The 27269-nt window shown below is 58.2% G+C and overlaps 3 protein-coding genes across 3 annotated transcripts in view; 1 reads left to right on the plus strand and 2 right to left on the minus strand.

Moving 5' to 3' along the window:
* Positions 1-629: 629 nt before the first annotated feature.
* On the minus strand, positions 630-2166 carry LOC136569888 (proline-rich proteoglycan 2-like). The gene is made up of 4 exons (XM_066570243.1): positions 1688-2166; positions 1354-1403; positions 1187-1239; positions 630-1049 (listed from the first exon to the last, which is right to left on the minus strand). The coding sequence occupies exons 1-4, from the start codon at positions 2164-2166 to the stop codon at positions 630-632; spliced, it is 1002 nt and encodes a 333-aa protein (XP_066426340.1).
* Positions 2167-5761: 3595 nt separating this feature from the next.
* On the plus strand, positions 5762-16517 carry LOC136570072 (forkhead box protein P3-like). Its single transcript, XM_066570513.1, has 11 exons — positions 5762-5781; positions 7450-7499; positions 7576-7704; positions 7820-7922; positions 8002-8077; positions 9150-9218; positions 9897-10026; positions 10117-10181; positions 12303-12404; positions 14805-14926; positions 15018-16517. The coding sequence occupies exons 1-11, from the start codon at positions 5762-5764 to the stop codon at positions 15055-15057; spliced, it is 906 nt and encodes a 301-aa protein (XP_066426610.1). The 3' UTR covers positions 15058-16517.
* Positions 16518-16877: 360 nt separating this feature from the next.
* CCDC22 (coiled-coil domain containing 22) overlaps positions 16878-27269 on the minus strand; it is a 32879-nt gene continuing 22487 nt past the window's right edge. The window contains 2 exon segments of the mRNA XM_066570244.1: positions 16878-17131; positions 18249-18323. Coding sequence (XP_066426341.1) covers positions 17018-17131; positions 18249-18323 — 189 coding nt within the window. The 3' untranslated portion in view covers positions 16878-17017.

Below are 27269 nucleotides of genomic sequence, written 5' to 3' on the forward strand. Positions count from 1 at the left end.
CCCTTCTATTTTAGGGTTCCCTTCCATTTTGGGGGTTGCTCCTCCATTTGGGGGGTGCCTCTCCATTTGGGGGTGCCCCTTCATTTGGGGGTTCCCCTCCATTTTGGGGTGCCCTTCCATTTGGGAGTTCCCTTCCAATTGGGGGGTGCTCCTCCATTTAGGGGCTCCCTTCCATTTGGGGTGTTCCCTTCCATTTGTGGGGGTTCCCTTCCATTTTTGGGTGCCCCTCCATTTAGGGGTGCCGTTCCATTTTGGGGTGCCCTTCCATTTTAGGGTGCCCATCCATTTAGGGGTGCCGTTCCATTTTGGGGTGCCCTTCCATTTTAGGGTGCCCATCCATTTAGGGGTGCCCTTCCATGTGGGGGTGCCTCTCCATTTGTGGGGGTTCCCTTCCATTTGGGGGTTCCCTTCCATTTGGGGGGTGCCCCTCCATTTTAGGGTTCCCTTCCATATGGAGGGGTTCCCTTCCATTTAGGGGTTCCCTTCCATCGCCCTCCCCCGACTGATTGAGGGGGTGTCCCACGTTTCCAGAGGTGAAATGTGGGGGGGGGGGGTGGCTGTGACTTTTCGGGAGGTGCCAATTTTGGGGTGCTGACAATCGGGGTGTCCCCTCCACCCCCTCCCCAATCTCACGTGAGCCAGGCCAGCGCCAGGTAAATCCCCAAAGCCACCGCAGCCGTGGGACCCCCCCCGTCCCCCCCCCAGGCCACCGGCACCAGCACGGCCAGAGCCAGAACCACCCCGCACCCCCTTAGGGCTCCCCCCAAACTGCTCCCCCTGCCCCGGGGGGGCCTCGCCGGCACCACCAGCGCCCCCTCCAGCGGCCCCCCCGTCCCCAGCAGCACCGGGGGGCTGCAGCGACCCCCGCCCCCCCCCTCATAGCGCAGCGCCATCTCGTTGGCCAGGGAGGTGTTGGGGGCTCGATCGGGAAAGGGGGGACCCCCGTTTTTGGGGATGGGGTCGCTGTCGTTGGGGTCCCCCCGAAGCCGGCGCAGGTGGGACAGGTAGAGCTGCTCCAGCTCCCGCGCCACCGCCTCGTCCTCGGTGCCCTAAATTAGGGGGGGGGGGACGGACAATTTGGGGTACCCCCATTTTGGGGTACCCCCATCCTCGGGTAGGGGGGGCAATTTGGGGTACCCCGTTCCTTGAGGGAGGGGGGTACCCCAGTTTTTGGGTGCTGTCTCACCTGTGCTGGGGGCTGCTCCGCATCCGGGGGGGGCGCTGGGGCAGGGTCAGGCTCTGTAGGGAGGGAAAAGGGACCCTCAAAAGTTCGGGCTCGGGGGGGGGATCCCCCAAAATTGGAGCTGCACACCCAAATTTGGGGCGGGGGGGGGGCGGGGGGGAGTTACTTACCTGTGCTGTGCTCGGGGGGTGGGGGCTGCACGTCCTCCGCCTCCTGTGGCCTTTTGGGGGGACACGGGTGTGGGGGGGTCACCGGAGAGGCCCCATCCCCCCTGCCCCCCAAATTAGGGGTGGGGGAGCATCATCTGCCCCCCCCCCCCAGATTGTGACCCACATTTGGAACCCGAGGGGTCGGGGTGGGGGGGGGATCCCAGCCATGCGCCACAGCCCCCCCTCAATTTCGGGGGGCACATGCGGGAGGGGGGATAGGGGGGGTTGACCCCATTTTGAGGGGGGGTCCCCCATGCAGAATTCACCTCCCCCCCCTCCTCTCCCCATCTCTTACCTGCCCTTCCCAGGCCTCATCCAGATCCCGGGGGGGGGCGGCTCTCCCACCGTGCCCCCCTCCCCCCTTCCGGGGGTCCCTCCCCCGCCGCCCCCCCCCGGGGGTCCCCCCCTCCCCCGGGGGTCCCAGGGCCGGTATTGCCGCAAGCGGGTCAGGGGCAGCCCCAGAGCATCGGCGAACAGAACCCGCCGGGACCCCCCGGCCACCCCCCCGGGGGGCGCGGGGCTCTCGGGGTCCCCCGGGGGGGCAGCGGCGGCTTCGGAGACCCCCGGGGGGGGCTCGGCGATCTCTGGGGTGCAAACGGGCGGGAGGGGGGTCCCAGCGGCCGAGGGGTCATGGGGGGCTGAGGGGGGGGTGCCGGGGGTTTGGGGGGGGGTCCCGGGACGCGGGGGGGGCTGGGAGGGGCCCCCCCCGCGCGGGGCACGCCGGGAGTCCGGCCACGGGGGGGGCGCCGGGGCGGAGGCGGGAGCGCGGGCCATGGCGGAGGGGCGGGGCCTGGAGCCGCAGCGCGGGGGCGGGGCCAGCCCCGAGGGGCGGGGCTTAAACGGAGGGGGCGGGGCTTAGAGGGGTGGGGAGGGGGGAGAGTTGGGGGTGCCCGGGGGAGGGGCTGGGAAAGGGAGCGACCCCCACCCCCAGTTTCAGGGGTGAGGGAGGGGGCCTGGAGACCCCCGGGGGTGGGGGTGACAAAATGGGGTTTAAAGGGACATTCCTGGGGGTCCCAAAGTGGGGTTTAAAGGGACAAAGTGGGGTTTAAAGGGACATTTTGGAGTGACACAAAATGGGGTTTAAAGGGACATTTTGGGGGTCCCAAATTGTGGTTTAAAGGGACATTCCTGGGGTCACCAAGTAGGGTTTAAAGGGACATTTTGGGGTGACAAAGTGGGGTTTAAAAGGACATTCCTGGGGTCCCAAAGTGGGGTTTAAAGGGACATTTTGGGGTCCCAAAGTGGGATTTAAATAGACATTTTGGGGGTCAGAAAGTGGGGTTTAAAGGGACATTTTGAGGTGACAAAGTGGGGTTTAAAGGGACATTCCTGGGGTCACAAAGTGGGTTTTAAAGGGACATTTTGGGGTGACAAAGTGGGGTTTGAAGGGACATTTTGGGGTCCCAAAGTGGGGTTTAAAGGGACATTTTGGGGTGACAAAGTGGGGTTTAAATGGACATTTTGGGGGTCAGAAAGTGGGGTTTAAAGGGACATTTTGGGGTCCCAAAGTGGGGTTTAAAGGGACATTTTGGGGTCCCAAAGTGGGGTTTAAAGGGACAAAGTGGGGTTTAAAGGGACATTTTGGGGGGGCACAAAGTGGGGTTTGAAGGGACATTCCTGGGGTCCCAATTTGGGGTTTAAAGGGACATTTTTGGGGGGGTGGGGGTCCCGATGGGGGTGGGGAGGGACCTGCTCTGCCCCCCCCTCCCCATCCCCCTCCCTTATTTCCTGCCTGCTCGGGTTCAGTTTCACCTCCCTTTGAGCTGGGGAAGTCCCTGGGGGTGGAAAAACTCCCAACCCCACCCGAAAAAAATTGGGAGGGGTCCCAGAACCTTTTCTGGGCTAAAACCCGACTAATTCGGGGCTGGAAAACATCAAAAATTTGACTTTCAACTGATTTTGGGATGGAAAAAAATGGGCGAAACTCAAGGCCTGAACCTGGAAAAATTCCCCAAAATTTGGAGGTGCCAGGGGAGAGTTTTTAAAAAAGGAGGGAATTTTAAAAACCTGAGCAGGTTTTAGGAATTTTGGAGGTACCCCAAAAAGATTTGGGGCCATTTGGAGGAGGTTTTGAAGCCGCTTTTTCCGACTGCGTCATTTTGGGGCATTTTGGGCGTTTTTCGGTGACGTTTGTGGGGGATGGGACACAAAGGGGGGGGGGATGACAAATTCCTGCATTTTTTGGGACCCCCAAATTCTTCAAAAAAATCTTTTTTTAGGGGGTTTCTGCCTTGCTGTTTTAGGGCTATCCCTGCCCAGCAATTTCATTGAATTTTGGGGCATTTTGAGGGGTTTTTACCTCTTTATTTAAGGTTTCTCCTCATTTTGGCGCGCTCGATCTGGGGCGTTTCTTCCTGACCTTTTTAGGGTGAATTTCTGCTTTTTAGGGTGTTTTTTGCCTGCCTGTTTTGAGGTGTTTCTCCTCCTTTTGGAAACTTTTTCTTCAGACTTTTTGGCCTTTCTCTGCCTCAAAAATCTCGGCTCTTTTGGGGCGTTTCTCCACATTTTGAATTTCCTCTTTATGGCCATTTTTAGGGGGTTTCTGCCTGGTTGTTTTGGGGCATTCTGCCTCATTTTAAGGCATCCTTGACAATTTTCAGACGTTTTGTCTCATTTTGGGACGGTTCTGACCATTTTGAGTTGTCTGTGTCGTTCTTTTGGGGTTTTCCTCCTCATTTTCTGTCTGGGTTTTTGGGATGTTTCTCCTCTGTTGTTTTGGGGCATTTTTTAGGATTTTAAGGCTGATTTGGGGTCTCTCTGCCCTCATCATTTGGGGCCATTTCTCTGCATTTTGGGGGTGTCTCTCCCCAGTTTTGGTGTCACAATTTTGGGGCATTTTGAAGAATTTCTCCCTGCTTGTTTTGGGGTTTTTCTTCCCATCTCTTTTAAAATATTTCCCAATATCTCTGGCCGATTTTGGGGTGTTTCTCTCTGGTTTTTTAGGGGCATTTTCCTGCTTTTTGGGGTATCTTGCCCTGATGAATTTGGGGTGTCTCTACCCTCCCAATTTGTGCCGTTTCTTTGTGTTCATCTCAGACATTTCAGGGCATTTCTCTGCCTTTTTTTGGGCATTTCTCTGCCCTTTTTGGGGCATTTCTCTGCCTTCTTTTGGCCATTTCTCTGCCCTTTTTTGGGGCATTTTTGTGCCCTTCTTGGGGCATTTCTCTGCCCTTTTTTGGGCATTTTTTTCTGCCTTTTTTGGGCCATTTCTCTGCCTTTTTTTGGGCATTTTTCTGCATTTTTGGGGGCATTTTTCTGCATTTTTTGGGGGCATTTCTCTGCCCTTTTTGGGCCTTTTTTCTGCCCTTTTTGAGGCATTTCTCTGCTGTTTTTGTGGCATTTCTCTGCCCTTTTTTGAGGCATTTCTCTGCCGTTTTTTGAAGCATTTCTCTGCCGTTTTTTGAGGCATTTTTCTGCCCTTTTTGAGGCATTTCTCTGCCCTTTTTGGGCCATTTCTCTGCCTTTTTGGGGGGCATTTCTCTGCTCTTTTTGGGGTATTTCTCTGCCCTTTTTGAGGCATTTCTCTGCCATTTTTTGGGGCATTTCTCTGCCGTTTTTGAGGCATTTCTCTGCCAGTTTTTTGGGCATTTTTATGCCCTTTTTTTGGGCATTTTTCTGCCCTTTTTGGGGCATTTCTCTGCCCTTTTTTGAGGCACTTCTCTGCTGTTTTTGAAGCATTCTCTGCCATTTTTTGGGGCATTTCTCTGCTCTTTTTGAGGCATTTCTCTGCCCTTTTTTTGGGCATTTTTTTGCCCTTTTTAAGGCATTTCTCTGCCGTTTTTTGAGGCATTTCTCTGCTCTTTTTTTGGCCATTTCTCTGCCCTTTTTAAGGCATTTCTCTGCCCTTTTTGAGGCATTTTTCTGCCATTTTTTGAGGCATTTCTCTGCCATTTTTGGGGGGCATTTCTCTGCCATTTTTGGGGCATTTCTCTGCCATTTTTGGGGGGCATTTCTCTGCCATTTTTGGGGCATTTCTCTGCCATTTTTGGGGGGCATTTCTCTGCCATTTTTGAAGCATTTCTCTGCCATTTTTTGGGGGGCATTTTCTGCCCTTTTTTGAGGCATTTCTCTGCCGTTTTTTAAGGCATTTCTCTGCCATTTTTTGAGGCATTTCTCTGCCATTTTTTGAGGCATTTCTCTGCCATTTTTTGAGGCATTTCTCTGCCATTTTTTGAGGCATTTCTCTGCCCTTTTTTTGGCCATTTCTCTGCCATTTTTGGGGGGCATTTCTCTGCCATTTTTGGGGCAGTTCTCTGCATTTTGGGGAGTCTGGGGGGGCCCACCCCGGTCCCCCGCCCCCGCCGTGACTCAGGGCTGTGGTTTCCCGTCTATAAATCACAGGTGGAAGCGCCCGGGGTGGCCCAGAGCCATGGCAGGGACCCGGGAGCCGTGAGCTGGGGGCACTGGGAGCCACTGGGAGGGACTGGGAGACACTGGGAGCACAATGGAAGGGACTGGGAGGCACTGGGAGCCACTGGGAGGGACTGGGAGCCACTGGGAGGGACTGGGAGGCACTGGGAGGGACTGGGAGACATTGGGAGCACACTGGGAGGCACTGGGAGGGACTGGGAGACATTGGGAGCACACTGGGAGCCACTGGGAGGGACTGGGAGGCACTGGGAGGCACTGGGAGCACAATGGAAGGGACTGGGAGGCACTGGGAGCACAATGGAAGGCACTGGGAGACACTGGGAGCATACTGGGAGGCACTGGGAGGGACTGGGGGGCCCAGGATTGATACTGGGATGGACTGGGAGGGCTCTGGAGCCACTGGGATGGACTGGGAGCCACTGGAAACACGCTGGGAGGCACTGGGAGCACACTGGGATGAACAGGGGGGGGGCAGGATTGATACTGGGTGGGACTGGGAGAGCTCTGGAGTGACTGGAGGGGACTGGGAGGGACTGGGAGGCACTGGGAGCACACTGGGATGAACTGGGAGGCACTGGGAGCACACTGGGATGAACTGGGATGGACTGGGAGGTACTGGGAGCACACTGGGATGGACTGGGGGGGCCCAGGATTGATACTGGGATGGACTGGGAAGTGCTGGGAGGGGCTGGAGGAGCACTGGGATGGGAAAATGGGGGGATTGGGAGGGACTGGGAGTAAACTGGGATGGACTGGGAGGCACTGGGGCTGACTGGGGATACTGGAGAGAACTGGTGCAAACTGGAAATGACTCGCTGCTTACTGGGGGAGGGACTGGGGTGGACTGGGGTGAACTGGGGTGAACTGGGATGAACTGGGATGGACTGGGATGGACTGGGGTGAACTGGGATGGACTGGGATGAGCTGGGATGAACTGGGATGGACTGGGATGAACTGGGATGGACTGGGGTGAACTGGGATGGACTGGGATGAACTGGGATGAACTGGGATGAACCGGGATGAACTGGGATGAACTGGGATGGACTGGGATGAACTGGGATGGACTGGGATGGACTGGGGTGAACTGGGATGGACTGGGATGGACTGGGGTGAACTGGGATGGACTGGGATGGACTGGGGTGAACTGGGAGCTCCACAGCGTGATGGTGGCTGGGATGAGGAATCCCAGTGCACGATGGGAGTGGGCTCACCCCATACTGGGAGCACTGGGATGAACTGGGATGAGCTGGGATGAACTGGGATGAACTGGGATGGACTGGGATGAACTGGGAGCACTGGGATGAGCTGGGATGAGCTGGGATGAACTGGGATGGACTGGGATGAACTGGGATGGACTGGGATGGACTGGGGTGAACTGGGATGAACTGGGATGAACTGGGATGGACTGGGATGAACTGGGATGAACTGGGATGAACTGGGAGCACTGGGATGAACTGGGAGCACTGGGATGAGCTGGGATGAACTGGGAGCACTGGGATGAACTGGGAGCACTGGGATGAGCTGGGCCGCCCGCAGCGGGTGACGCAGGAGCTGACGGCGACACGTTTGTCACATCTTGGGGGGAATTTGGGTGAATTTTGGGGGACCCTCGGCGCTTGGGGGGGTTTGGGGGGGACCCTCAGGGTGGGGGTCTCACCCCCCCCGCGCCCCCCCAACCCCCCGCAGGCAGCGGCGCCCCCCCCGCGCCCCCCAGGAGCGGCCCACGGTGCTGACCCGTGGCTCGCAGGTGCGGAAACCCCAAATTTTGGGGGTTTTTGGGTTTTTTTGGGGGTTTTTTGGGGGTAAATCAAGATTGGGGGGGTCACCTCCTGCCCCCCCAAACCCCACAGGTGCCACCCGAGGGGGGGTCCTGCCCCCCCCTGCTGCAGGTGCAGCACCCCGGGGTGTTGGTGATGAGAACTCGGCTGCCCCCCGCCCACGGTGAGACCCCAAAACCCCCCCAAACCCCAAACCTCCCCCCTCCTCCTCCTCCTCCTCCTCCTCCATTTATTGGGACCCCCCCCCCCCCCCAAAAAAAACCCCAAAACTCCTCCAGGTCTCCCCGCTTTGGAATGGGGTCCCAAAGACCCCCCCGGCCGGGACAGAGACCCCTCCCCTGCCCCCGCCGGCAGCGACCCCCCCCCCGCGCAGCCCCCCAGGTGAGTGAGGGCTCTTGGGGAGGATTTTGGGGGTCTCAGACCCCCCACACCCCAAAAATCACCCCCAAAACCCCCCCAGGCCGCCCCGCCGTGAGCCGGGGGAGGTGGCTCAGTGTCTGCGGCAGCTGGAGAGGATCCAGGAGCTGGAGCAGCAGGTGAGGGGACCCCAAAATCCTCCCTGAGCGACCCCAAAATCCTCCCTGAGCACCCCCAAAATCCTCCCTGAGCATCCCCAAAAACTCCCCACAGAGCCCCCCAGAATCCTCCCTGAGCATCCCCAAAACCCCCCCCGGAGCCCCCCCAAAATCCTCCCTGAGCGTCCCCAAAATCCTCCCCGGAGCCCCCCCAAAATCCCCCCTGGAGCACCCCCAGAATCCTCTCCGGAGCCCCCCCAAAATCCTTTCCCAGCCCCCCAAAATCCCCCCCGGAGCCCCCCCAAAATCCTCCCTGAGCACCTCCCAAAATCCTCCCTGAGCACCCCAAAAATCCCCCCGGAGCCCCCCCAAATCATCCCCCGAGCACCCCCAAATCCTCCCTGAGCCCCCCCAAATCATGCCCCGAACACCCCCAAAATCCTCCCTGAGCATCCCCCCAAAACCCCCCCGGAGCCCCCCCAAAATCCCCCCGGGAGCACCCCCAGAATCCTCCCCGGAGCCCCCCCAAAATCCTTACCCAGCCCCCCAAAATCCTCCCTGAGCATCCCCAAATCATCCCCCGAGCACCCCCAAATTCCTCCCTGAGCACCCCAGAATCCCCCCGGAGCCCCCCTAAGACTCCCTGGAGCCCCCCCCCCCCAAATCCCCCCCGGCGCACCCCAAAATCCTGACCCCCCCCCCCCCCAATAAAAACCTCCTCACACAAAGCTGTACCCACCCCCCGCTACTGGGACCCCCCAAATCTGTGTCCCCTTAACTCATCACCCCCCCCACCCCGTGACCCCCCCAAACCCGGTGTGACCCCCCCAAACCTGTCCCTGTCCCCCCCAACCCCGTAACCCCCCCGTGTTCCCCAAAATCCATCTGTGACCCCCCCAAGCCTGTCCCTGTCCCCCAAACCCGTGTGTGACACCCCAAATCTGTCACCCCCCATATCCATGACCCCCCTGTGTCCCCCAAACCCCGGTGTGACCCCCCCAAACCTGTCCAAGCCCCCCCAAACCTGATTGCCCCCAACCCCGTGTCCCCCAAAATCCGTCTGTGACCCCCCAAATTTGTGACCCCCCCCCAGCTGGCCCGCGAGCGGCACCGCCTGGGGCTGTTGCAGGCTCAGCTCCTCCGGAGGGGCCCCCCCAGCACGGTAAGGGGGGGGGAGCACCCCAAAAAAGGGGGGGGGCGTTGAAACCCCCCCAGCACGATAAGAGGGCGGGGAGCACCCCAAAAATGGGATGTGGGGAGTTGGGACTCCCCCAGCACAATAACGGGGGGGGGAGCACCCCAAAAATGGGGTGGGGGGCGTTGAAACCCCCCCAGCACGATAACGGGGGGGGAGCACCCCAAAAATGGGATGTGGGGAGTTGGGACTCCCCCAGTACAATAACGGGGGGGGAGCACCCCAAAAATGGAGTTGGGACCCCCCCCAGCACAATAACGGGGGGGAGCACCCCAAAAATGGGATGGAGGGGGGTTGGGACCCCCCCCAGTACAATAACGGGGGGGAGCACCCCAAAAATGGAGTTGGGACCCCCCCCAGCACGATAACGGGGGGGAGCACCCCAAAAATGGGATGGAGGGGGGTTGGGACCCCCCCCAGTACAATAACGGGGGGGGAGCACCCCAAAAATGGGGTGGGGGGAGTTGGGACCCCCCCCCCAGCACAATAACGGGGGGGGAGCACCCCAAAAATGGGGTGGGGGGCGTTGGGACCCCCCCAGCACGATAACGGGGGGGAGCACCCCAAAAATGGGATGGAGGGGGGTTGGGACCCCCCCAGGTCTTTGCCCCCCTCTCATTTTTGTGCCCCCCCCCCCCCCTTTAGGGTCTCCCTGGGAAGGGCCAGGCCGGGCCCCCTCCCCAAATTTGGGGTCCCGCAGCTGAGGCCGAGGGGGACCCCGAGATGCTGCTGCCCCCCCCGGGGCACCCCTGGGAGCGTGGGGGGCTCTGCCCAGGTGAGCGATGGGTTTGGGGGGGTGGGGGTGAACCCCGAAATGATTGGGGGGGGGGGTTCGGGTTTGAGTGACCCCCCCCGGCCCCCCCAGAGTTGGAGTATTACCGGCTGAGCACCGCGCGGCCCCCCTACACCTACGCCACGCTCATCCGATGGGTCAGTGCCCCCCGAACCCCAGAAACACCCCCGGGACCCCCAAAACACCCCCGGGACCCCCAACACACCCCCGGGACCCCCAACACACCCCCGGGATCCCCAAAATACCCCCGGGATCCCCAAAACACCCCCGGGATCCCCAACACACCCCCGGGACCCCCAAAACACCCCCGGGATCCCCAACACACCCCCGGGACCCCCAAAACACCCCCGGGACCCCCACCATACCCCCGGGATCCCCAAAATATCCCCGGGACCCCCAACACACCCCCGGGATCCCCAACACACCCCCGGGACCCCCAAAACACCCCCGGGACCCCCACCATACCCCCGGGATCCCCAAAATATCCCCGGGACCCCCAACACACCCCCGGGATCCCCAAAATACCCCCGGGATCCCCAACACACCCCCGGGATCCCCAAAATACCCCCGGGATCCCCAAAACACCCCCGGGATCCCCAAAATATCCCCGGGATCCCCAAAACACCCCCGGGACCCCCAACATACCCCCGGGATCCCCAAAACACCCCCGGGACCCCCAACACACCCTCGGGACCCCCAACACATCCCCGGGATCCCCAAAATACCCCCGGGATCCCCAACACACCCCCGGGACCCCCAAAACACCCCCGGGACCCACAAAACACCCCCGGGACCCCCAACATACCCCCGGGACCCCCAAAACACCCCCGGGACCCCCAAAATATCCCCGGGATCCCCAACATACCCCCAGGACCCCCAACATACTCCCGGGATCCCCAGAAACCCACCCTGAACCCCCAGAAACCCACCCTGAACCCCAAAAATACCCCCGGGACCCCCAAAATCCCACCCTGAAACCCCAAACCCGCCCCCGAACCCCCCAAAAACCAACCCCGAACCCCAAAATCCCCCCCAGAACCGCAACCTCCCCCCCAAACCCCAACATACCCCCGGGATCCCCAAAAACCCACCCTGAACCCCAAAAATACCCCCGGGATCCCCAAAAACCTCACCCTGAACCCCCAAATCCTCCCCAGAGCCCCAAAAATACCCCAGGGACCCCCAAAAATACCCCCGGGATCCCCAAAACCAGCCCCGGTTTCCTCACCCCCCCCCGAACCCCAAACCCCCCCAGGATCCCCAAAAATCCCCCCTGAACCCCAAAACCCCCCGGGCTTCCAATGTCCCTCCATGTCTCCAAGTCCCCGGTGTCCCCCAACGTCCCCAAGTCCCTCAATGTCCCCCCAATGTCCCCCCAATGTCCCAAATCCCCTCAATGTCCTCCAATGTCCCCAATGTCCCCAAGTCCTTCAATGTCCCCATGTCCCCAAAATCCCCCAGTGTCCCTCCATGTCCCCAATATCCCCAATGTCCCTCAATGTCCCCAAGTCCCCCAGTGTCCCCAATATCCCCCATGTTCCCAATCCCCCTCAATGTCCCCCCAATGTCCCCCAAGTCCCTCAATGTCCTCAAGTCCCCAATGATGTCCCCAATGCCCCCATATCCCCAAGTCCTTCAATGTCCCCAATCTCCCCTAATGTCCCCAATGTCCCCTCAATGTCCCCTCAATGTTCCCAATGTCCCCTCAATGTCCCCAATGTCCCCAATGCCCCCATATCCCCAAGTCCTTCAATATCCCCAATGTCCCCTCAATGTCCCCTCAATGTCCCCTCAATGTCCCCTCAATGTCCTCAATGTCCCCAATGTCCCCAATGTCCCCTCAATGTCCCCTCAATGTCCCCTCAATGTCCCCAATGTCCCCATATCCTCAATGTCCCCTCAATGTCCCCTCAATGTCCCCAATGTCCCCTCAATGTCCCCTCAATGTCCCCTCAATGTCCCCAATGTCCCCTCAATGTCCTCAATGTCCCCTCAATGTCCCCTCAATGTCCCCTCAATGTCCCCTCAATGTCCCCTCAATGTCCCCAATGTCCCCAATGTCCCCTCAATGTCCCTCAATGTCCCCATGTCCCCATGTCCCCTCAATGTCCCCTCAATGTCCCTCAATGTCCCCAATGTCCCCTCAATGTCCCCTCAATGTCCCCAATGTCCCCTCAATGTCCCCTCAATGTCCCCTCAATGTCCCCTCAATGTCCCTCAATGTCCCCAATGTCCCCGCACGCCCCCGCCCATCCCAGGCCATCCTGGAGTCGCCGCAGCGGCAGCGCCCCCTGGCGGAGATTTACCATTGGTTCAGCCGCAGGTTCGGCTTCTTCCGCCACAACACCCGCACCTGGAAGGTGGGGACCCCCAAAAACTGCCCGAGACACCCCAAAAACTGACCAGGGACCCCAGAAACTGCCCTGGGAACCCCAGAAACTGCCCGAGACACCCCAAAAACTGCCCTGGGAACCCCAGAAACTGCCCTGGGACACCCCAGAAACTGCCCTGGGACACCCCAAAAACTGCCCTGGGAACCCCAGAAACTGCCCTGGGAACCCCCAGAAACTGCCCTGGGAACCCCAAAAACTGCCCTGGGACACCCCAGAAACTGCCCTGGGACACCCCAAAAACTGCCCTGGGAACCCCAGAAACAGAGCAGGGACCCCAAAAACTGCCCTGGGAACCCCAGAAATTGCCCTGGGACACCCCAAAACTGCCATGGGAACCCCAGAAACAGAGCAGGGACCCCAAAAACTGCCCTGGGAACCCCAGAAACTGCCCTGGGACACCCCAAAAACTGCCCTGGGAACCCCAGAAACTGACCAGGGACACCCCAAAAACTGCCCTGGGAACCCCAGAAACTGCCCTGGGACACCCCAGAAACTGCCCTGGGAACCCCAGAAACTGCCCGAGACACCCCAGAAACAGACCAGGGACCCCAGAAACTGCCCTGGGAACCCCAGAAACTGCCCGAGACACCCCAAAAACTGCCCTGGGAACCCCAGAAACAGACCAGGGACCCCCAAAACTGCCCTGGGAACCCCAGAAACTGCCCTGGGAACCTCAGAAACTGCCCTGGGAACCTCAGAAACAGACCAGGGACCCCCAAAAACTGCCCGAGACACCCCAAAAACTGCCCTGGGACACCCCAGAAACAGACCAGGGACCCCAAAAACTGCCCTGGGAACCCCAGAAACTGCCCTGGGAACCCCAAAACTGCCCTGGGACACCCCAAAAACTGCCCGAGACACCCCAAAACTGCCCTGGGACACCCCAAAACTGCCCTGGGAACCCCAAAACTGCCCTGGGAACCCCAGAAACTGCCCTGGGACACCCCGAAACTGCCCTGGGAACCCCAGAAACTGCCCTGGGAACCCCAAAAACTGCCCGAGACACCCCAGAAACTGCCCTGGGAACCCCAGAAACTGCCCTGGGAACCCCCAGAAACAGACCAGGGACCCCAAAAACTGCCCTGGGAACCCCAGAAACTGCCCTGGGAACCCCAAAAACTGCCCGAGACACCCCAAAAACTGCCCTGGGAACCCCAGAAACAGAGCAGGGACCCCAAAAACTGCCCTGGGAACCCCAGAAATTGCCCTGGGACACCCCAAAACTGCCATGGGAACCCCAGAAACAGACCAGGGACCCCAAAAACTGCCCTGGGAACCCCAGAAACTGCCCTGGGAACCCCAAAAACTGCCCTGGGAACCCCAGAAACTGCCCTGGGAACCTCAGAAACAGACCAGGGACCCCCAAAAACTGCCCGAGACACCCCAAAAACTGCCCTGGGACACCCCAGAAACTGCCCTGGGACACCCCAGAAACAGACCAGGGACCCCAAAAACTGCCCTGGGAACCCCAGAAACTGCCCTGGGAACCCCAAAACTGCCCTGGGACACCCCCAAAACTGCCCTGGGACACCCCAAAAACTGCCCTGGGAACATCAGAAACAGACCAAGGACCCCAAAAACTGCCCGAGACACCCCAAAAACTGCCCTGGGACACCCCAGAAACTGCCCTGGGAACCTCAGAAACTGCCCTGGGACACCCCAAAAACTGCCCTGGGAACCCCAAAACTGCCCTGGGAACCCCAGAAACAGACCAGGGACCCCCAAAACTGCCCTGGGACCCTGAACCTACCCTGGGAACCCCCAAAAAACAACTCTAGGACCCCCAAAAACAGACCTGGGAACCACAAAAACGGACCCGGGACACACCAAACGCACCCTGGGAGCCCCAAAAACAGACACGGGACACCCCAAAACCAGACCCGGGACACCCCAGAACAGCCCCGAGACCCCAAAAACAGACCCAGGACACCCCAAAAACAGCCCCGGGACACCCCAAAAACAGCCCCGGGAACCCTGAACCTACCCCGGGAACCCCAAAACAGCCCTGGGAACCCCAAAACCAGGCCCAGGAACCCTGAACCTACCCCAGGAACCCCAAAAACGGACCCAGGACACCCCAAAACCAGACCCAGGAGCCCTGAACCTACCCCAGGACCTCCAAAACAGCCCTGGCAACCCCAAAACCAGACCCAGGACACCCCAAAACCTGCCTCGGACACCCCAAAACCAGGCCCGGGACCCCCAAAAGAGCCCCGGGAACCCCAAAACCAGACCCAGAACACCCCCAAAACAGCCCCGGGACCCCGAACCCACCCCGGGACCCCCAAAACCAGACCCAGGACACCCCAAAACCAGGCCCGGGAACCCCAAAAACTGCCCTGGGATTTTGGGGTGTCCCCCCCCCAGAACGCCGTGCGCCACAACCTGAGCCTGCACAAATGCTTCGTGCGGGTGGAGGCCGCCCGTGGCGCCGTCTGGACCGTGGACGAGGCCGAATTCCGACGGAAACGGGGCCAACGCTACCCCAGGTACCCCAAAAACCCCTCCGGGGACACCCCAAAAACCCGCGGGGCGTTTCAGTCACCCCAAAACCCCACGATGTTCCTCTGACCTCCACAGGGACTGTGAGCTCAAGTATTTCATGGCACCCCGGAGCTGATGGGGAACCCCGAAAGCATCCCCAAGACCACCCCAAAATCACCCCAAAATCACCCCCAAACCACCCCAAAAACACCACAAAATCACCCCCAAAACACCCCCAAAACCACCCCAAAATCACCCCCAAAATCACCCCGAAAACCACCCCAAAATCACCCCCAAACCACCCCAAAATCACCCCAAAATCACCCCAAAACCACCCCAAAATCACCCCAAAATCACCCCCAAATCACCCCAAAATCACCCCCAAAACCACCCCAAAATCACCCCCAAATCACCCCCAAAATCACCCCCAAAAACACCACAAAACCACCCCACAACCACCCCAAAATCACCCCCAAACCACCCCAAACCACCCCAAAATCACCCCAAAATCACCCCGAAACCACCCCAAAATCACCCCCAAAATCACCCCCAAAAACACCACAAAACCACCCCCAAACCACCCCAAAATCACCCCCAAGACCACCCCAAAACCACCCCAAAATCACCCCAAAATCACCCCCAAGACCACCCCAAAATCACCCCCAAACCACCCCAAAAACCACCCCAAAATCACCCCCAAAATCACCCCGAAAACCACCCCAAAATCACCCCCAAACCACCCCAAAATCACCCCCAAATCACCCCCAAATCACCCCCAAAACCACCCGACAATCACCCCCAAACCACCCCAAAATCACCCCCAAGACCACCCCAAAATCACCCCCAAGACCACCCCAAAATCACCCCAAACTGCTGCACTGGGATTTACTGAAACCACAAAGGAACTTTTGGGGGCATTTTTGGGGGGCTACAGGGGCACCCCCAAACCCTCTGAGTGTGAGACCCCCCAAAACCACCCCAAAACCACCCCAAGATCCCCAAAACTGCTGCACACGACACCCCCAAACTGCTGCACGGGGATTTATTGACACCATAAAGGATCTTTTGGGGGGCTACAGGGGTACCCCCAAACCCTCTGAGTGTGAGACCCCCCAAAATCACCCCAAAATCACCCCCAACCACCCCAAAATCACCCAAAATCACCCCAAACCTGCTGCACATGTCACCCCCAAACTGCTGCACGGGGATTTATTGACACCATAAAGGAACTTTTGGGGGGCTACAGGGGTACCCCCAAACCCTCTGAGTATGGAACCCCCAAAACCACTCCAAGACCACCCCCAACCACCCCAAAATCACCCAAAATCACCCCAAACCACCCCAAAACCGTCCCCATTTCCAGGAGGAACACGACACCCCCAAACTGCTGCACTGGGATTTACTGAAACCATAAAGGAACTTTTGGGGGCATTTTTGGGGGGCTGCTCGGGCACCCCCAAACCCTCTGAGTGTGAGACCCCCCAAATCCACCCCAAAACCCCCCAAAACCACCCCAAAACCACCCAAAACTGCTGCACATGTCACCCCCAAACTGCTGCACGGGGATTTGACACCATAAAGGAACTTTTGGGGACATTTTTGGGGGGCTGCTCGGGTACCCCCAAACCCTCTGAGTATGGAACCCCCCAAATCCACTCCAAGACCACCCCAACCACCCCAAAATCACCCAAAACCACCCAAAATCACCCCAAAACCACCCCAAGATCCCCAAAACTGCTGCACACGACACCCCCAAACTGCTGCACGGGGATTTATTGACACCACAAAGGAACTTTTGGGGGCATTTTTGGGGGGCTGCTCGGGTACCCCCAAACCCTCTGAGTGTGAGACCCCCCAAAACCACCCCAAAACCACCCCCAACCACCCCAAAATCACCCCCAAAATCACCCCAAACCACCCCAAAATCCCCCAAACCTGCTGCACACGACACCCCCAAACTGCTGCACTGGGATTTATTGACACCACAAAGGAACTTTTGGGGGCATTTCTGGGGGGCTGCTCGGGCACCCCCAGCCCCTCCGAGCGTGGGGCGCCCCCCGGGGGGTTTTGGGGTGCGGTGCCCCCCGGTTTTGGGGTCAGGCGTGGCGGGCCCGGGCCGCCAGCAGCGCGTTCTCCTCGCGCAGCGCTCGGCAGTCGCTGAGGATCCGCTCCAGGCTGGCCGGGAGCTTGGCAGAGGCCTCCGCCTCGATCTGGGGGGGCAAAATCGGGGGGGTAAAAATGAGAGGGGGCAAAATGAGAGGGGAAATTGGGGGGCAAAAATTGGGGGGTAAAAAATTGGGGGGCAAAATGAGAGGGGAAATTGGGGGGCAAAAATTGGGGGGTAGAAAAATTGGGGGGTAAAAAATTGGGGGGGCAAAATGAGAGGGGAAATTGGGGGGCAAAAATTGGGAGGGAAAAATTGGGGGGTAAAAAATTGGGGGGTTAAAATTTGGGGGGGTAAAAATTTGGGGGGTAAAAAATTGGGGGGGCAAAATGAGAGGGGAAATTGGAGGGATGAAATCGGGGGCTGAAAATTGGGGGGGGCAAAATGAGAGGGGAAATTGGGGGACAAAAATTGGGGGGGAAAAATGAGAGGGGAAAAATTGGGGGGTAAAAACTGAGGGGGGGCAAAATGAGGTGGAAAAATTGGGGGAGCAAAACAGAGAGGAAAAATTCGGGGATAAATTGGGGTGAGGGGAAATTGGGGGTAAAAATTGGGGGGGGTAAAAATTGGGGGGATAAAATGGGGGGGAGGAAATTGGGGGTTAAAAATTAGGGGGGTAAAATGAGAGGGTAAATTGGAGGGACGAAATCGGGAGGGTGGGAATTGGGGGGTAAAAATTGGGGGGATAAAATGGGGTGGGGGTAAATTGGGGTAAAAGGGGGTAAAAATGGGGGAGCAAAATGAGGGGGAAGAAATTGGGGGGTAAAAATTAGGGGGGGTAAAATGAGAGGGGAAATTGGAGGGACAGAATCGGGGAGGGGGGAATTGGGGGGTAAAAATTATGGGGTAAAAATTGGGGGGTTAAAAATTGGGGGAGCAAAACAGAGGGGAAAGATTGGGGGGATAAAACGGGGGTGGGGGGAAATTGGGGTAAAAGGGGGAGCAAAATGAGAGGGGAAAAATTCGGGGTGGGGGCAAAACGAGAGGGGAAAAATTGGGGGTAAAAAACAGAGGGTAAAAATTGGGAGGGAAAAATGGGGGCGTAAAACTGGGGGGGGCCCAGAGGCACCAGAATTCATCTCCCCCCCTCAAATCCCCCAAAATCCCCCCAAAATCCCCCAAAATCCCCCCAGATCCCCCCAAATCCCCCGGTCCAGCCCCACCTGCTCCTCCAGGTCCCGGATCTCCCTCTGGATGGTCCCGGTGTCCTCGATGGTTCGGATCAGCTGCGCACAGTTCTGGGGGGGGGGGGGGCACAAAAAGGGGGTTCAAAGGGACCCCCCCAAATTCCAGCGCCCCCTTGAGCCCCCCCAGACCCCCCCAGAGCCCCCCCAGCCCCGGTACCTCGTGCAGAGCTGCCAGGTACTTGTAGGCTTTCCTGACCACCTCGTCCCGCTTGGCGTCCTGGGGGACACAGGGACATTGGGGGGACACAGGGACATTGGGGGGACACAGGGACATTGGGGGGACAGGGACAGGTTGGGGGCACAGGGACAGTTTGGGGGGTACAGGGACATTTGGGGGGACACAGGGACAGGTTGGGGGGGACACAGGGACATTGGGGGGTACAGGGACAGGTTGGGGGCACAGGGACAGTTTGGGGGCACAGGGACAGTTTGGGGGGACAGGGACATTTTGGGGGGACAGGGACAGTTTGGGGGGACAGGGACATTTTGGGGGTTCAGGGACGTTTGGGGGTCAGATGTGGCATTTTGGGGGGACACAGGGACAGTTTGGGGGCACGGGGACATTTGCGGGGCACAAGGACAGGTTGGGGGGACAGGGACGTTTGGGGGGACGGGGACATTGGGGGGACAGGGACAGTTTGGGGGTACAGGGACACTTTGGGGGTTCAGGGACATTTGGGGGGACAGGGACAGGTTGGGGGGGCACAGGGACAGTTGGAGGGGACAAGGACAATTTGGGGGGACAGGGACTCTTTGGGGGTTCAGGGACACTTTGAGGGGCAGATGTGGCATTTTAGGGGGACACGGACATTTTGAGGGGACAGGGACAGTTTGGGGGGACAGGGACATTTGGGGGCACGGGGACAGTTTGGGGGTTCAGGGACATTTGGGGTGACAAGGACACTTTGGGGGGCAGATGTGGCATTTGGGGGGCATAGGGACAGTTTGGGGGTTCAGGGCAGTTTGGGGGGCACAGGGACATTTGGGGGGACAGGGACAGTTGGAGGGGACAAGGACAATTTGGGGGGCACAGGGGCACTTTGGGGGACACAAGTGGCATTTTGGGGGGCACAGGGGCACTTTGGGGGGCACAAGTGAGATTTTGGGGGGCACAGGGGCACTTTCCCAAAGGGACAGTTTGGGGGCACACGTGACATTTTTGGGGGGCTCATGGGGACATTTGGGGGCTCCCAGCTCCTCATCCTTTTGGGGACCCCTCCCCATCCAGGGGGTGCCACTGAATCCCCTCCCCCAGGACCCCCCCAAACCCCATTTTTGGGGGGACACCAAACCCCATTTTTCGGGTCCCCCTCCCCATTTTTGGGGTGACTCCTTCCCATTTTTGAGGTGACCCCTCCCCATTTTTGGGGTCCCCCTCCCCATTTTTGGGGTGACCTCTCCCCATTTTTGGGGTGATCCCTCCCCATTTTTGGGGTCCCCCTCCCCATTTTTCAGGTGACTCCTCCCCCTTTTTAGGGTGACCCCCAAACCCCATTTTTGGGGTGACCCCAAACCCAATTTTTGGGGTGACTCCTCCCCATTTTTGGGGGGACACCAAACCCCATTTTTGGGGTGACCTCTCCTCATTTTTGGGGTGACCCCAAACCCCATTTTTGGGATGACCCCTCCCCATTTTTGGGGTCCCCCTCCCCATTTTTGGGGTGACCTCTCCCCATTTTTGGGGTGACCCCTCCCCATTTTTGGGGTGACCTCTCCTCATTTTTGGGGTCCCCAAAACCCCATTTTTGGGATGACCCCTCCCCATTTTTCGTGTCCCCCTCCCCATTTTTGGGGTGACTCCTCCCCATTTTTGGGGTGACCCCTCCCCATTTTTCGGGTCCCCCTCCCCATTTTTGGGGTGACCCCTCCCCATTTTTCGTGTCCCCCTCCCCATTTTTGGGGTGACTCCTCCCCATTTTTGGGGTGACCCCTCCCCATTTTTGGGGTGACTCCTCCCCATTTTTGGAGTGACCCCAAACCCCATTTTTGGGATGACCCCTCCCCATTTTTGGGGTGACCCCAAACCCCATTTTTGGGGTGACTCCTCCCCATTTTTGGGGTGACTCCTCCCCATTTTTGGGGTGACTCCTCCCCATTTTTGGGGGGACACCAAACCCCATTTTTCGGGTCCCCCTCCCCATTTTTGGGGTGACTCCTCCCCATTTTTGAGGTGACCCCAAACCCCATTTTTAGCGTGACCTCCAACCCCATTTTCGGGGTCCCCCTCCCCATTTTTGGGGTCCCACCTTGAAGAGCAGCTCGTCGGTGACGCTGAAGGTTCTCTCCAGTTTCCCCACCAGGGCGTTGATCTCCTTCTGCAGAGCCCTGGTGTCCTCCAGGATCTGGGCAGGGGTCCCCCCAAAAATGGGGGGGGGTCAGACACCCCAAAAAACCCCTCCTCAATTTAGGGGTGTGCACAGACCCCCCAAAACCCCCCCAAAACCTCAAACGGAACCAAACACCCCAAAATCACCCCCCAAAATCTACAACAGAACCAAACACCCCCAAATCGCCCCCAAACCCCTTCAGGCTCCGTGAGGGACCCCAAAATTCTCCCAAAATGCCCCCCAAAATTTCAGAACCCCCCCAAATTCTCCTCCCCAGCCCCCCAAAACCACCCCCAAACCCCTTCAGGCTGCCTGAGGGACCCCAAAATTCTCTGATTCCCCCCATTATGAGAACCGGGGACCCCCTAAAATGTCAGAACCTCCCCAAAATCCACCCAAAACCTCCAACAGACCCAAACACCCCAAAATCGCCCCCAAACCCCTTCAGGCTCCATGAGGGACCCCAAAATTTCAGAATCCCCCCAAAATTCCCCTCCCCAGCCCCCCAAAACCTCCAACAGACCCAAACACCCCAAAATCGCCCCCAAACCCCTTCAGGCTCCATGAGGGACCCCAAAATTCTCTGATTCCCCCCATTATGAGAACTGGGGACCCCCTAAAATGTCAGAACCTCCCCAAAATCCCCCCAAAACCTCAACAGAACCAAACACCCCAAAATCCCCCCAAACCCCTTCAGGCTCCATGAGGGACCCCAAAATTCTCTGATTCCCCCCACTACGAGAACTGGGGACCCCCTAAAATGTCAGAACCCCCCAAATCCACCCCCAGTTCCCCAAAATCCCCCCAAAACCTCAACAGACCCAAACACCCCAAAATCGCCCCCAAACCCCTTCAGGCTCCATGAGGGACCCCAAAACTGCCCCAAAATGTCAGAATTCCCCAAAATCCCCCCCTCCCCAATTTAGGGGTGCACAGAGACCCCCAAAAACCTCCAACAGACCCAAACACCCCAAGATTGCCCCCAAAACCTCAACAGACCCAAACACCCCAAAATTGCCCCCAAAACCTCCAACAGACCCAAACACCCCAAAATCGCCCCCAAACCCCTTCAGGCTCCATGAGGGACCCCAAAATTTCAGAACCCGCCCCCAAAATTCCCCTCCCCAGCCCCCCAAAACCTCCAACAGACCCAAACACCCCAAAATCGCCCCCAAAACCTCCAACAGACCCAAACACCCCAAAATTGCCCCCAAACCCATTCCGGCTCCATGAGGGACCCCAAAACTCCCTCAAAGTGCCCCCCCAAAATGTCAGAACCCCCCAAAAGTGCCAGAACGCCCCCAAAAGTGCCAGAACCCCCCAAAAGTGCCGGAGCCCCCCAAAAGTGCCGGAGCCCCCCAAAAGTGCCGGAGCCCCCCAAGTCGCCCCCACCTTGCCGATCTCCTCCTTCTGCTTGCGGATGTTGCCCACGAGCTCCAGGATGCGCTGGGTGTACCCGGCCCGGGAAACGTCGCGGGGCAGCGACGCCAGCTCGGCCACCTCAAAACCCCAAAAAACCCCAAAATCAGCACAAGTCACCCCCAAAAACCCCAAATCAGCACAAATCACCCCAAAATCACCCAAAAACCCCCAAAATCAACACAAGTCACCTCCAAAAACCCCAAAATCAGCACAAGTCACCTCCAAAAACCCCAAAATCAGCACAAGTCACCTCCAAAACCCCAAATCAGCACAAGTCACCCCCAAAAACCCCAAAATCAGCACAAGTCACCCCCAAAAACCCCCAAATCAGCACAAGTCACCCCCAAAAACCCCAAATCAGCACAAGTCACCCCCAAAAACCCCAAAATCAGCCCAAAAACCCCAAAATCAGCCCAAGTCACCCCCAAAAACCCCAAAATCAGCCAAAATCAGCACAAGTCACCCCCAAAAACCCCAAATCAGCACAAGTCACCCCCAAAAACCCCAAAATCACCCCAAAATCAGCACGAATCACCCCAAAAACCCCAAATCAGCACAAGTCACCCCCCAAAACCCCAAAATCACCCACCCCAAAATCAGCCCAAATCACCCCCAAAAACCCCAAAATCAGCACGAATCACCCCAAAAACCCCAAAATCAGCACAAGTCACCCCAAAACCTACCCAGGGCACCCCAAAATCAGCCCAAAATCACCCCAAAATCAGCCCAAAATCAGCACAAATCACCCCCAAAAACCCCAAAATCACCCAAAAAACCCCAAAATCAACACAAGTCACCCCCAAAAACCCCAAAATCAGCACGAATCACCCCCAAAACCTACCCAGGGCACCCCAAAAACCCCAAAATCAGCCCAAAAACCCCAAAATCAGCACAAGTCACCCCAAAAACCCCCAAAATCAGCACGAATCACCCCCAAAATTACCCTGGGCACCCCAAAATCAGCCCAGATCACCCCCAAAACCTCCCCAGTGCCCCTTGAGCCCCCCTAGAACATCTCAGGGTCCACCCAACGACCCCCAAAACCACTCGGGACCCCCAAAACCCCTCAGAACCCCCCCAAATCCTCCCCAAAACCCCTCAGGACCCTCCCAAAACCACTCAGGACCCCCCAAATCCCCCAGATTCCCCCCAAACCCCCCCAAAGCCCCCAGGACCCCCCCAAATCCCCTTAGATCCCCCCAAACCCCCTCAGATCCCCTCCAAATCCCCTCAGGACCCTCCCAAATCCCCCCAATCCCCCCAGGACCCCCCCAAATCCCCTCAGGACTCCCCAAAACCACTCAGGACCCCCTCAGGACCCCCCAAATCCCCCCCAAAGCGCCTCAGGTCCCCCCCAAAACCACTCAGGACCCCCCAAAGCCCCTCAGGACCCCCCCCCCCGAGCCCCCCTAGAACGTCTCAGGGTCCCCCCAATGACCCCCAATCCCCTCAGGACTCCCCCAAAACCACTCAGGACCCTCCCAAATCCCCCCCAAAGCCCCCCAGGACTCCCCCAAACCCCCCAAATCCCTCAGGACCCCCCCTTTAGAGCTCCCCTAGAACTTCTCAGGGTCCCCCCAATGACCCCCAAACCCCCTCAGGACCCCCCCCAAACCCCCTCAGGAGGCCCCCAAAACCACTCAGGACCCCCCAAATCCCCCCCCAAAGCCCCACAGGACCCCCCCAAATCCCCTCAGATCCCCCCCAAACCCCCTCAGGACTCCCCCAAATCCCCTCAGATCCCCCCAAACCCCCTCAGGACCCCCCCAAATCCCCTTAGATCCCCCCAAACCCCCTCAGATCCCCTCCAAAACCCCTCAGGACCCTCCCAAATCCCCCCCAAAGCCCCTCAGATCCCCCCCAAATCCCCTCAGATCTCCCCCCAAAACCACTCAGGACCCCGCCAAACCCCCCAAATCCCTCAGGACCCCCCCTTTGAGCTCCCCTAGAACTTCTCAGGGTCCCCCCAATGACCCCCAAACCCCCTCAGGACCCCCCCCAAACCCCCTCAGGACCCTCCCCAGGAGCCCCCCAAAACCCCTCAGGACCCCCCAAATCCCCCCAGGACTCCTCCAAAACCACTCAGGACCCCCCCAAATCCCCCCCAAAGCCCCCCAGGACCCCCCCAAATGCCCTCAGATCCCCCCCAAACTCCGTCAGGAGCCCCCAAATCCCCCCAGGACTCCCCCAAATCCCCCCCAAACCCCCTCAGATCCCCCCCAAATCCCTCAGATCCCCCCCAAAGTCCCTCAGGAGCCCCCAAATCCCCCCAGGACCCAAAATCCCCCCCAAATCCCCTCAGACCCCCCCAAACCACTCAGGACCCCCCCAAATCCCCTCAGATCCCCTCCAAAACCCCTCAGGACCCTCCCAAATCCGCCCCAAAGCCCCTCAGATCCCCCCAAACCCCCTCAGGACCCCCGAAAATCCCCCCCAGACCCCCTCAGGACCCCCCCAATCCCCCATTTCCCCCCAAACCCCACCAGCTGCCCGTGCAGGGTCTCTTTCCTCCGCGCCTCCTCGGCGGCCGCGCGGCTGCGCTGGAGCAGCGCCCGCGTCTCCGCCCGGCGCCGCGAGGATTCGCGCTGTGGGGGGACCCCGAAATCACCACGGGAACCCCCAAACAGAACCAGCAGCAGCAGCAGGAGGAGACTGGGACAGCCCAGAACCCCCAAAGGGGCTCCAGGGACACCCAGAAACCCCAAAGGGGCTCCAGGGACACCCAGAAACCCCAAAGGGGCTCCAGGAGCGGCGGGAAGGGGAGGAGAATTCATCGGGGAGGGAGCAGAAAATGGAGCAGATTTTGGGGAATTTGGGAATATGGGAAGCCCAAACCAAGTTTTGGGGAATTTGGGAAGCCCAAACCCAGTTTTGGGGAATTTGGGAATATGGGGAGTCTGAAAGGGGAGGGAGAATAAAAAAGGGAAGGGAAGGGAAGGAAAAAGAAAAGGAAAAGAAAAAAAAGGGAAAATAAAAGAAAAAAGGGGAAAAGGGAAAAAGGAAAAGGGGAAAAGGGAAGGAAAAAGAAAAGAAAAAAGGGGAAAAGGGGAAAAGGGGAAAAGGAAAGGGAAGGGGAAATAAAAAAGGGAAGAGAAAAAAAGAAAAGGAAAAGAAAAAAGGGAAAAGAAAAGGGGAAAGGGGAAAGGGGAAAAGGGAAGGAAAAAGAAAAGGAAAAGGGGGAAAGGGAAAATAAAAGAAAAGAGGGGAAAAGGGAAAAGGGAAGGGAAGGAAAAAGAAAATGAAAAGAAAAGAAGGGAAAAGGGGAAAAGGGAAGGGAAAATAAAAAAGAGAAGGGAAAAAAGAAAGAAAAGAAAAAAGGAAATAAAAGAAAGAGGGGAAAAGGGGAAAAGGGAAGGGAAGGAAAAAAGAAAATGAAAAGAAAAAAGGGAAAAGAAAAGAAAAAGGGGGAAAAGGGAAAAGGGGAAAAGGGAAGGAAAGGAAAGGAAAGGAAAGGAAAGGAAAGGAAAGGAAAGGAAAGGAAAGGAAAGGAAAGGAAAGGAAAGGAAAGGAAAGGAAAGGAAAGAAAAGGAAAGAAAAGGAAAGAAAAGGAAAGAAAAGGAAAGAAAAGGAAAAGAAAAAAAGGGAAAAGAAAAGAAAAAAGGGGAAAAGGGAAAGGGGAAAATGGGAAAGGGAAAGGGAGGAAGAAAAGAAATGAAAAAGGGGAAAGGGAAAAGGGAAGAAAATAAAAGAAAAAGGGGAAAAGGCGAAAAGAGGGAAGGGGAAGGGAAGGGAAGGGAAGGGAAGGGAAGGGAAGGGAAGGGAAGGGAAGGGAAGGGAAGGGAAGGGAAGGGAGGGAAGGGAAGGGAAGGGAAGGGAAGGGAGGGGAAGGGAGGGGAAGGGAGGGGAGGGGAAGGGAAGGGAGGGGAGGGGAAGGGAAGGGAGGGGAAGGGAGGGGAGGGGAAGGGAGGGGAAGGGAAGGAAGGGAGGGGAGGGGAAGGGAAGGGAGGGGAAGGGAAGGGAGGGGAGGGAGGTGCGGTGGGGGCGGGCCCCGTACCTGGGCGCGCTCGCGCAGCGCCCGCAGCTCCCGGAGCTCGGCCAGCAGCGGCTCCCGGTGCCGCTCCCACTGCCCGGCCAGGCTGAGGAGGCGGCGGCTGCTGGACTCCAGCACCAGCTGGGGCAGGGCCGGGAGCCCGAGGGTGAGAGAGAGAGCCCAGAGTGACCCCAAAAAACTGCTGAACATCCCCGGAGTGACCCCCCAAAAACTGCTGAACATCCCCGGAATAACACCCCCAAAAACTGCTGAACATCCCCCGGAATAACACCCCCAAAAACTGCTGAACCACCCCGGAATGACCCCCCAAAAACTGCTGAACATCCCGGAATAACACCCCCAAAAACTGCTGAACATCCCCGGAATGAGCCCCCAAAAACTGCTGAACATCCCCCGGAATAACACCCCCAAAAACTGCTGAACCATCCCGGAATGACCCCCCAAAAACTGCTGAACATCCCCGGAATGACCCCCCAAAAACTGCTGAACACCCCAGAATAACACCCCCAAAAACTGCTGAACACCCCGGAATAACACCCCAAAAACTGCTGAACATCCCCGGAATGACCCCCCAAAAACTGCTGAACCATCCCGGAATGACCCCCCAAAACCGAGCCCCGGACAGTGAGAGAGAGACCCCAGAGTGACCCCCAAAAACCGAGCCCCGAATGATGAGAGAGACCCCCGAGTGACCCCCAAAAAACTGCTGAACACCTCTGGGACTGACACCCCAAAAACTGCTGAATCCCTGGGAATGACACCCCAAAAACTGCTGAACCATCCCGGAATGACCCCCCAAAAACTGCTGAACATCCCCGGAATGACCCCCCAAAAACTGCTGAACCATCCCGGAATGACCCCCCAAAAACTGCTGAACACCCCAGAATAACACCCCCAAAAACTGCTGAACCACCCCGGAATAACACCCCCAAAAACTGCTGAACCATCCCGGAATAACACCCCCAAAAACTGCTGAACATCCCCCGGAATGAGCCCCCAAAACTGAGCCCCGGACAGTGAGAGAGAGACCCCAGAGTGACCCCCAAAAAACCGAGCCCCGAATGATGAGAGAGACCCCCGAGTGACCCCCAAAAAACTGCTGAACACCTCTGGGACTGACACCCCAAAAACTGCTGAATCCCCTGGAATGACACCCCAAAAACTGCTGAACCATCCCGGAATGACCCCCCAAAACCGAGCCCCCGGACGGTGAGAGAGAGACCCCCAGAGTGACCCCCAAAAAAACTGCTGAACACC

The sequence above is a fragment of the Molothrus aeneus genome, unplaced genomic scaffold (genome assembly GCF_037042795.1).
Source record: "Molothrus aeneus isolate 106 unplaced genomic scaffold, BPBGC_Maene_1.0 scaffold_30, whole genome shotgun sequence".
In the NCBI taxonomy this organism is placed as follows: domain Eukaryota; kingdom Metazoa; phylum Chordata; class Aves; order Passeriformes; family Icteridae; genus Molothrus; species Molothrus aeneus.

What these genes read in the sequence shown, in the direction of transcription:
- LOC136569888 (XM_066570243.1), bottom strand. Translation starts at nt 2,166, where the DNA reads ATGGCCCGCGCTCCCGCCTCCGCCCCGGCGCCCCCCCCGTGGCCGGAC. An exon ending in ATGAGGCCTGGGAAGGGCAG is followed by an intron (nt 1,404 to 1,687) that starts GTAAGAGATGGG and finishes TCCCCCCAAAAG; the next exon opens with GCCACAGGAGGCGGAGGACG. An exon ending in CGGAGCAGCCCCCAGCACAG is followed by an intron (nt 1,050 to 1,186) that starts GTGAGACAGCAC and finishes CCCCTAATTTAG; the next exon opens with GGCACCGAGGACGAGGCGGT.
- LOC136570072 (XM_066570513.1), top strand. Translation starts at nt 5,762, where the DNA reads ATGGCAGGGACCCGGGAGCC. An exon ending in ATGGCAGGGACCCGGGAGCC is followed by an intron (nt 5,782 to 7,449) that starts GTGAGCTGGGGG and finishes AACCCCCCGCAG; the next exon opens with GCAGCGGCGCCCCCCCCGCG. An exon ending in TCCAGGAGCTGGAGCAGCAG is followed by an intron (nt 8,078 to 9,149) that starts GTGAGGGGACCC and finishes ACCCCCCCCCAG; the next exon opens with CTGGCCCGCGAGCGGCACCG.